At 33.3% G+C, this 10562-nt stretch overlaps 1 protein-coding gene and 1 long non-coding RNA gene across 2 annotated transcripts; both read right to left on the reverse strand.

The window, feature by feature from the left end:
* Positions 1-3750: 3750 nt before the first annotated feature.
* Positions 3751-4151, reverse strand: LOC145795356 (uncharacterized). The gene is made up of 2 exons (XR_014336147.1): positions 3854-4151; positions 3751-3797 (listed from the first exon to the last, which is right to left on the reverse strand). It is a non-coding gene; the product is annotated as an uncharacterized LOC145795356 (long non-coding RNA).
* Positions 4152-6832: 2681 nt separating this feature from the next.
* LOC114280123 (sugar transport protein 1) lies at positions 6833-9003 on the reverse strand. The gene is made up of 4 exons (XM_082879494.1): positions 8760-9003; positions 8317-8639; positions 7550-8179; positions 6833-7448 (listed from the first exon to the last, which is right to left on the reverse strand). The coding sequence occupies exons 1-4, from the start codon at positions 8896-8898 to the stop codon at positions 6996-6998; spliced, it is 1545 nt and encodes a 514-aa protein (XP_082735620.1). The 5' UTR covers positions 8899-9003; the 3' UTR covers positions 6833-6995.
* Between the last annotated feature and the right edge of the window lie 1559 nt (positions 9004-10562).

The following is a 10562-nucleotide window of genomic DNA, read 5'->3' on the forward strand; positions in this document are numbered from 1 at the left end:
ACGGGACGTAATTAGCACATGTAGGCTGGGAATTAGAGTCGAAAATGCCTTAAACTTAGTCGAAAAAGGGCATTTAGGAGGCGAAAACGCCTTAAACTTCACATCTATAGCTGTAAACATGGCCTTACATCTGTGCATTTTGTATCCAGTACTGTGAACACTTGTAATGGTTGAAGTGTGTGTTTTTTGGGATGTTCATATGAGTGAGTTTATCAGTGTTTTGGGATCTCAATGGTTGTAATCTGTATGGCATTTTGCATTCTTCAAGTCAAGTATGATTTTCTTCAGTCATCATGTACATAAACAAAACTCTAAATCTAGAATTAGTTGTTTCACTGTGTATTCAATGATATTCACTGATTTAGATCTTTTCAATTGACACTTCAACCATGTCTAAGAGTATGATGGAAAAAGTACTGAAGAAGATGAACAGTTTAATTTACTCATCATAACCTCTAATGTTTTTGCCTTAGAGTATCAAGTTCTACATGCATTTCTGGTACCAATGGATGCAATTTTTTTTTTTTGATAAATGGCTTTTGGCTTGAATTTGTGGATATTCCATTTTTTGTATAGAGGACAATTTACACTTTTGTATAATTAGCCTATTTTGTCATCTTCAGCTTTTGTGTGTATTAGTATTAATCGTATAGATCATTTTTAGCATGGTCTATAATACTTTTGGCGTGTTATATATAGATTACCGCTTTTCGTGAAACAGATTACCATGATAATTTGTACCATGCCAAATGGCCATTTGGCATGGTAATGAATATATTTTTTGTGTACGAAAGACATGGTTTTCGTATGATTCTTTGTTTCGTATGGAACAATTATTGTAGGTTGGAATATACTTGGTTTATATGGAATTAGACATTATTCATTTTTGGATGATTGGAAGTGAAATTGATGTAGATTGTTGAATAGTTGATAATATATGTATTGTTTCGTTTATATACATGATACAGGTTGCACATAATACATACAGGTTGTGGACAAATTAATTTTAAAAAAAAATATATAAAATGATGATTTTGACGACCAAGCAGTTGGTAGCTAAAAAGGAAGTATATATTTTTAGCGACTAAATAGTTAATAGCTTAAAAAATTAAAATGAAAACAAATCTTTTGGCGACTAAATATTTAATAGCTATCAGAACTTGTAACTTTAGGCGACTAACATTTTAGTAGCTAAAAAAATAAATAAATAAAATAAAAAATTTTGGTGACTAAATATTTAGTAGCCCCCCCCCCCCAAAAAAAAAAAAAAGACTTTAGGTGACTAAAAGTTTAGCTAAAAAACAAAATCAGACTTTAGGCGACTAAAACATTTAGTAGCTAAAAAGAAATAAGATGAACCAAAAAAATATTTTGGCGACTAAAACTTTTAGTAACTAAATAATTGAAAATTTTAGTCGCTGAAAAAGCTTTCGGCGACTAAAAAATTTTTCGCCAATGGAGGACTTTCGGTGAGTAAACCATTTTTGGTCGCCAATTACCTTTCCCGACAATTTTTCAACGATTAATCTGGCGACCAAACATTTTGGTTAGTAAAAGTTTTGGCGACTAAAGTGTGACTTTTGGCGACTAAAAATTTAGTCGCCAAAAGTGTCATTTGTTGTAGTGGAAAATTTCATAAAAAATTAGGAAAAATTTCAATTTAGTGTGAGATTTAAAAATAAAAAATGCAGATAAGCGATATATTTTAAAACACCTACAATTTTTTGATAGGATCACTAATGGGTAACTTTCCCAAAAAATTATGTATAATCTTATGGTCTTTCATCTCAATCTGTGTATAAAAATATTATAACCATATCATTTTATACGAGTTTTATGTATAAAAATTTTGTTGATAAATTATTTTACTTTGAAAGAAGTGACAAATATGAAAAAGAATTTGTACAAACGTGAAGGTTATCTTCATTGGGTCCAACTTGTCTCATGTTTGAGATCAAGACTGGACCGTCTTGTCTGGTCCATGGATCCATTTTGGTCCCCATTTTGATAATCTGAATCGTTAGTATATAGAAATCGTTGAGTATTATATCCCTCTAAAAAATCACGTTGATTGAATATCGATAGTTATTTGATCGGATCAGATTTGTATAAAAAAATAACCGGTTAACAGAAATCTGATCCGATCAAATAGCTATCGATATCCGATTAACGTGATTTTTTAGAGGGATATGATACTCGACGGGTTCTACACATTGAATAGTTTGGATTATCAAAACGGAACTCAAAATTGGGCCCATGAGCCAGAGTGGACAATCCAGCCTTAATCTCAAACATGAGACAAGCTGGACCATCTTCATTGATTTACAATTCCCATTCTTTATTTGCTCCCACAACAACGACATAACCTAGGCGTGTGGAGTATAAGACATTAATATTGATACCGATTGAGGTCTTGTTTCGTTATTCAAATGTCTCAAATTTTATTATTTTTTTTAATCAAATTATTTTGTTTCTAAGTTATTAGAAACATTTTCAATTTTTTGTGGCTAAATTTTTTTTCCCAACATTTCGGGACGACGACAAGAATTAGTCCCCCAAATGTTTTTTTTGTAGCAAAATTTTTATTTTTTTATACAAAAGTTTGGTCCCTAAAACTCCTATATGTTATAATAAATTTGATTTTCAAGTCAATCTTAAATGATTATAGTGGCTTAGATTTTTATAATGTAAAATAAGATTACCAAGTAAAATAATAGTAATTTTGGTGCTTGAAATTGTATTCAAGTTTGATTTGTTTAAATAACAAGCGATCTTGAATGCACTTTTAACAAGTTTAACTTGATTTGTTTTACACCAATAATCAAAATCTAACGATATGAAAGTAGCATTTTCCACAAACTTTCTTATAGCCCAACTACAACAATTAGGCCAAGTTTGGGAAGACTAAATAAGTGCACTTTTTGTCTTTTTGGACTAAAAAATTGAGGTTGAAAATATGGATGTTTGGGTTAACTTTTTGACTTTTTATTGGAAAATGTGTAACAAAAAATTGTAAAAATTGATTTGTAGAGAAAAATTTGAATTGGGAGTTGTGCAGCCGTAATTGTTGACTTTTGGTGAATAATGTTAACTTTTTAACTTTTTGAGTAACTTTTTGGCTTTTTGGCTTTTTTGGAACATCCCAAACTTGGCCTTAATATTAGAAAATACAAAACGAAAAACAATGCTAGGCAACCAAATAAAATTTTAAAAAATTAAGGAAAACTACCAGAAAGACAGCCTTTTTCAACAAACATGGAGTATGGAATAACCAAATCTTTCATGTATGCTAAATATATTAATTTAGTGAATTTTTTTATTATTATTTTAAAAAAAAATCACATTTAGATTTTACTAGATGAGATGGGCCTAAAACAAACAAAAAGCAAAAAGCCATTTAAAGAAAGAAAAAAAAAGTTATTTATTTTGTTGTAATTTTTTTTTAATTCCTTCTAAATTAGACTAAATTGAAAAATAAAAAATTTGAGATAAATTTTAAAAAATTACTAAAACACAAAAATTTGAAAAAATAAATTTAACTTTTTCCAACTGTGAAATCACCAAGACTTTTATGGGTGAGTGATTGTATGGTAGAGATTAAATTTGTATATTGTGAGATTCATAATTTTCAAGCAATTAAGTCTAAATTCATAATATTGTTGCCCAGCCAAAAGCAACCTTGCTCACAAAGGTGAAGCAAAAAATAAAATAAAAACAATAGAAACACTTGCAAACATACACAAACACAAATAAATGTAATAAGACTAGTAAAATTTATATAAAAGAATCCTAACAACCTTGTTTTTTGTTGAACAACTTAAAGTATTAATGAAAAAAAAAAAAAACTAAAAACCCAAAAAAGAATACAAAATAAATGCAAGCTAGCTATGTATATCTTTCTAAGGCATTCCATTCTTCATCTCGATTTCCTTTTCATCATCAACAAATTTTTTCCAGTACCAGTGCCCTCTCCACACTTGTGACATTTCCTCGATGGGTATATTGTTGGTCTCCGGCACGAAGAAGATGACGAAGAGGCTCATGATTAGCACTAAACCTGCAAAGATGATGAATAAGCCGTACTTGACCATACAAAGAGCAGCAAGGAAGAGTTGGGCAACGAGGAAAGTGAATGACATATTCACGGCCACGACGATAGGATCACCTATAATTTTTTAATAGGATCACTAATGGGTAATTTTCCCAAAAAATTATGTATAATTTTATGGTCTTTCATCTCAATCTTTGTGTATAAAATATCATTTTATACAAGGTTTATGTATAAAAATTTTGTTGATAAATCATTTTATTTTGAAAAAAGTAGCTATATGAAAAAGAATTTGTACAAACGTGAAGGTTATGTTCATTGGATTCAGCTTGTCTTATGTTTGAGATAAAGATTGGACCGTCTAGTTTGGCCCATGGGCCCATTTTGGACCCCATTTCGATAATTTGAACCGTTTAATATGTAAAACTCGTTGAATACATCCCTCTAAAAAATCACATTAATTAGATATCGATAGCTATTTGATCAGATCAGATTTGTATAAAAAAAATGGACGATAAAAAAATAAACAGTTGATAGAAATTTGATCCAATCAACTAGCTATTGATATTTGATCAACGTGATTTCTTAGAGAGATATAGTACTCGACGGGTTTTACATATTGAACGGTTTGAATTATCAAAATGTGACCCAAAAATGGACCCTGAGCCAGACTGGATAGTCCAATCTTAATCTCAAACATGAGACAAGCTAGACCATCTTCATTGATTTACAATTCCTATTATTTATTTGCTCCCACAACAACAATGACATAACCTGGGCGTGTGAAGTATAAGATGTTAATATTGATACCGATTGAGCTCTTGTTTCGTTATTCAAATGTCTCAAATTTTATTATTTTTTTGAATCAAATTATTTTGTTTCTAAGTTATTAGAAACATTATCAAATTTTTGTGGCTAAATTTTTTTTCCCAACATTTCGGGACGACGACAAGAATTAGTCCCCCAAATGTTTTTTTTTTTTTGTAACAAATTTTTTATTTTTTTATACAAAAGTGTGATCTGTAAAACTGTTATATGTTACAATAAATTTGAATTTGATTTTCAAGTCTATCTTAAATGATTATTGAAGTGGGATAAAATTTACTAAGTCTTGGTGTTCGGCCCAAGACCGGACCCGCACCAGTAGCGGAGCTAAGGGTTCAACCCAATGACCAAACACTTGCTCCATAGCAAGGCAATCGAGGTAACTTGGCCTAGTGCTAGGCTCAATCCAAAATGGATCGATCAACATGTTGGACAAGCACTTCAAAGTGGGCCGAGCAACATGGTGGACCTCCTGGTTGGACAGGCAATCACTCTGAAGTTGGCCAAGCAACATGTTGGACCTCCTAGTTGGAAAACCACTCCGAAGTGGGCCAACACAGAGAAGGCCAATTCGCTGAAGATCTTTCTTGGGCTCACAAGTGACAAACAACTCTACTCCTCTCCCTCTGTCTGAACAGAACGTGGAGACACGGAGGTGCAAGGGGACAAAGCGCACACATGACAAACCTGTCTGAGTGTCAGGCGGAATGGTTGTCCTCCTCCAATGAGAGACGACCCCTAATGAGACAAACAAGACAGACCTGTACCCGAGTGTCAGGCAGAGTGACCGTTCTCCACCAATGAGAGACGACCATGAATAAGACACATTGGACAAATGGCGGAAAGAGAAGGTCTTGGAGGACAAGCAACCTTCTCCTATAAAAGGTGAGCATTATTCACCCTTAAGGGATCCGAAATCCACATACTTAACGTATATACACTCTTTGTATTCTCTCTTCTTCGTCTCCATGAGTCCCTGACTTTACCATCAGAGGGGTTTCCGACCAAACCCCGATCGGGCAGCTTCATTGTTTGTTACTTTGTGCAGATCTTCAATTCTTGGAACACGCTGTTCTTTTATGAAGTTCAACCCTTCTTCATAGTGCGGAAATCACCCCCGCACAATTATAGTGCCTTAGATTTTTATAATGTAAAATAAGATTACCAAGTAAAATAATCGTAATTTTGGTGCTTGAAATTTTAAAAAGTTTTCAATTGTATTCAAGTTTGATTTGTTTAAATAACAAGCGATCTTGAATGCACTTTTAACAAGTTTAACTTGATTCGTTTTACACCAATAATCAAAATCTAACAATATGAAAGTAGCATTTTCCACAAACTTTCTTATAGCTCAACTACAACAATTAATATTAGAAAATACAAAACGAAAAACAATGCTAGGCAACCAAATAAAATTTTTAAAAATTAAGGAAAACTGCCAGAAAGACTGCCGTTTCAACAAACATGGAGTATGGAATAACCATCTTTCATGTATGCTAAATATATTTATTTAGTGAATTTCTTTATTATTATTTTAAAAAAAAATCACATTTAGATTTTACTAGATGAGATGGGCCTAAAACAAACAAATAGCAAAAAGCCATTTAAAGAAAGAAAAAAAAAAGTTATTTATTTTGTTGTAATTTTTTTTTTAATTCCTTCTAAATTAGACTAAATTGAAAAATAAAAAATTTGACATAAATTTTAAAAAATTACTAAAAAACAAAAGTTTGAAAAAATAAATGTAACTTTTTCCAACTGTGAAATCACCAAGACTTTTATGGGTGAGTGATTATATGATAGAGATTAAATTTGTATATTGTGAGATTCATAATTTTCAAGCAATTAAGTCTAAATTCATAATATTGTCGCCCCGCCAAAAGCAACCTTGCTCACAAAGGTGAAGCAAAAAATAAAATAAAAACAATAGAAACACTTGCAAACATACACAAACACAAATAAATGTAATAAGACTAGTAAAATTTATATAAAAGAATCCTAAAAACCCAAAAAAGAATACAAAATAAATGCGAGCTAGCTATGTATATCTTTCTAATGAAAAAAAAAAACTAAAAACCCAAAAAAGAATACAAATAAATACGAGCTAGCTATGTATATCTTTCTAAGGCATTCCATTCTTCATCTCGATTTCCTTTTCATCATCAACAAATTTTTTCCAGTACCAGTGCCCTCTCCACACTTGTGACATTTCCTCGATGGGTATATTGTTGGTCTCCGGCACGAAGAAGATGACGAAGAGGCTCATGATTAGCACTAAACCTGCAAAGATGATGAATAAGCCGTACTTGACCATACAAAGAGCAGCAAGGAAGAGTTGGGCAACGAGGAAAGTGAATGACATATTCACGGCCACGACGATACTCTGCGCAGATGACCGAATTTCTAGAGGGAAGATTTCGCTAGGCACTAACCATCCCAGAGGACCCCATGAGAATGCAAAAGCTGTGACGAAAATGCAGATACAACATACTAGGATGCTTGAATATAGTGTTCCCAAATCGGTAGCATCTCCTGTTACTCCAAACTTAGTACCAATAAGAACTGCTACTGCACTCTGCATATATAAATAATACATACATGAAAAAAACAATTAAAAAAAAATTCAATACATAAATAGAAAGACGATGGAGAAAAAGAATTGGTTACAAGGATTACCTGAAACACAATCATGGTGCCACCTCCCCATAGAAACAGGGGTTTCCTCCCCCACCTATCAGTCCCAAAAACAGAGATAAATGTGGCAAGAACATTCACACCACCGGTGATCATGGCCGATGCAAGCGAAGCATTGCTCTGAAACCCAATGGTCTTGAACAGCACAGGAGCGTAGAACATAACCACATTGATCCCAGTGAGTTGCTGAAACATGGGAATCAAAATAGCCAAACAAAGCTGAGGCCTATACTTCCTCATGGATAGGTCTCTCCATGGGTGTTCCACTTCCTTTGAGGCTGCACTCGCATCCACCAGATCGTTGAACTCGGCTTGGACGTCGGCGACTCCACGGATGCGCTGGAGCTGCTTCTTGGCTTTGTCCAAATGGCCTCTCTCGATGAGGGAGTTTGGGGTTTCGGAGACCCAGAGAGATGAGAAGATCATGAGGACGGCTGGAACAGCGGCACCGCCCAAGCTGATGCGCCAGCCCAAGTCGCCCTTGATCATGTTGGTGAAGTAGTTGACCAGACCGGCAATCAGAATGCCGATTGTGATGAATAGTTGGAAGCAGACGTTGAGGGTTCCGCGGTATCTATGTGGAGCCATCTCCGATACAAACAGTGGCACTGACTGTAATGTAATTTGAAACAAACAAGTTAGAGCTTTCGTTATTGTGTTCAAAGTGTGACTGTAGTAATAATATTGGAGCAAAGAAAGAAAGAAAGAAAGAAAGAAAGAGAGAGCTTTCGTTTTTCTGAATGAATTACCTGAGTGGCGAAACCAACACCAACACCTAACAAAATTCGACCGATGATGAGCATAGCGAGGTGTACAGCAAAGGCATTGAGAAGAGCACCGCAACAGAAGACACAACCGCCCATAAGCATGGAAAACTTGCGGCCCAGTTTCTTGGTCATTGTCGACGCCAAGAAGGACGCAAAAAGAGCAGCCAAATACAGAGACGACGTAAACATGGTCAGCGTTTGGCTGTTGAACTTGCAGTACTGATTGGTTGACTGATCGAGTTCTTCCTTCCGATACACAGACGGGAAAAACTTCTCAAGAAACGGAGCCATCGATGTCACCCCACCTAATCATCGTAGCAACACCAGTAATCAATATCATATATATATGAATAGACAAGATTGATTTTTCAACAGTAGCAGAACTGTGAAGAATTGAAGATTTATTAAGTTGAAGAAGGGCTTACCAGAGATGCCGATGTCATAGCCGAAAATCAGCCCACCCATGGCGGCGACGATGCAAGTTACGAAGACATACCAAGTAAGTTTTCCGGGATAATCTTTCGGGGAATCGTCACCAGCAGGAATGATAAGAGCACCAGCCATTGCTTGATTGAAGAACAAGAACAAGAACAAGAACAAGAAAGAAGGACGAGGACGCGTATATGCAGTAATCGAAACTAAAAAAGCAGAGAGAAGAGCGAGAGTTGGGTTTGTAGGCAATGATGGTTAGGGGTGCTTATATAGGAATCCGGATCCTCGTGCCCCTTTCTTGCAGGGCATCCTGTAGCCCTCCAAATGCCAGCTATAGAGTGAGAGTCAATGTGAAATTGAATCATTTTAGGATTTGGAAGTGCCAAGGAATGGAACTCTCTGTTTCCTAATCCGGACAGGGTTTGATTTCTTGTCTGTTTGGATGCCAGCTAATTAGTTAGTTAGACCAATTTTTTTATTTTAATTTTTTTTATCTTTACTGATTTTTTTTTTTTTAAATTATAGTATTAAAATTTTTTATTCTTCCGATCATTTTGTGTAACAAATCTAAAAAGTAAAAAAATAAAAATGAAAAATGAAAAAGCTAAAATAAGTCCCAAAAAATTACTAAAATAAGTCCAAAAAATACTATTTTTTAAATTCTTTTATAATTTTTAAATTTTTTTTTATTATTTCGTTCAACTGAATTTGGAAGCATAAAAAAAACTACCAAGTAAACAAGCACCAAACACGAACACCTACACCACTTAACCATGTCGCCCTCAGCATATTGGTTTGAAATGTTAAAAATAAATGTAATTTTGATTTTTTATAAAAAGATGTATAAAAAGGTAGAAATGAGATGTTGATTGATGTGACCTAAATAAATGTACAAAAAAATACACTTATTTAACCCCAGTTTGGTTTTCTTTTTTGGCCAAATAATCACAAAAAGACAAAAAAAGTTAAAAAATCACAAAATTACAAAACATTTTAATTGGGATGCAAAATTATCAAATTGACCCATATACAAACAAAAAATCAAAAAAGCATCATTTCTCGAAGGGCACTTTTGTCATTCAAATGAAAAAAAGTCAAAAAAGCCAAACAAACAAAAGTCTCAAATTAAAAAAGTCAAAAAAATTAAAAACATCAACTAAAAAGGTCTTTACCAAACCACCCCCTTAGTTTATGCCAAACCCCTCTAGTTTCTTACGTGGACTGACTTCATTGGTTGTCACAAATGAAGTTGCTTAATTAGAAGTTATTTGTTGGTTCTGGTGGTGCCCTCAGGTATGTTTTGATTGGGAGATTTTGTATTAGATAATTAAATAATACGAGGACATGAAAATTTCTGATTTGCTTACAACATGACTAGATGGTACATCAGGATCAACCAATAATTTTTCTTAAGTTAGAGCATCTTTAATAGTTGTTACTATAATATCATTGTTATTGTTATAATTTGGCAACGAATAGTGCTATTTTGTCAAATTATAGCAATGGTGCTCTAATAGTCACTTGCTATTTTGACAATTCTCAACCAACTTTCCCTCTAAATTTGTAGGTGTTGTTTGAATATAATTTTTTTTGTAATTTTATTTTTATTTATTTTTTGTCTTTTATGGCTTTTTTTTAACTATTTGTAAAAAAAAACTATATATTTATATTATTCTCGACTCGACAAATATAAAAAATGAAAAAAATAGAAAAATTAGAAAAAAAATTAAATATAATTCAATTTGAAAAATTAAATAAAAAAATTAAATTTGAAAAATTACTTGGTTTTCTACTAT

The sequence above is a fragment of the Camellia sinensis genome, chromosome 7, assembly GCF_055761805.1.
Source record: "Camellia sinensis isolate YWXY chromosome 7, ASM5576180v1, whole genome shotgun sequence".
Taxonomy (NCBI): Eukaryota; Viridiplantae; Streptophyta; class Magnoliopsida; order Ericales; family Theaceae; genus Camellia; species Camellia sinensis.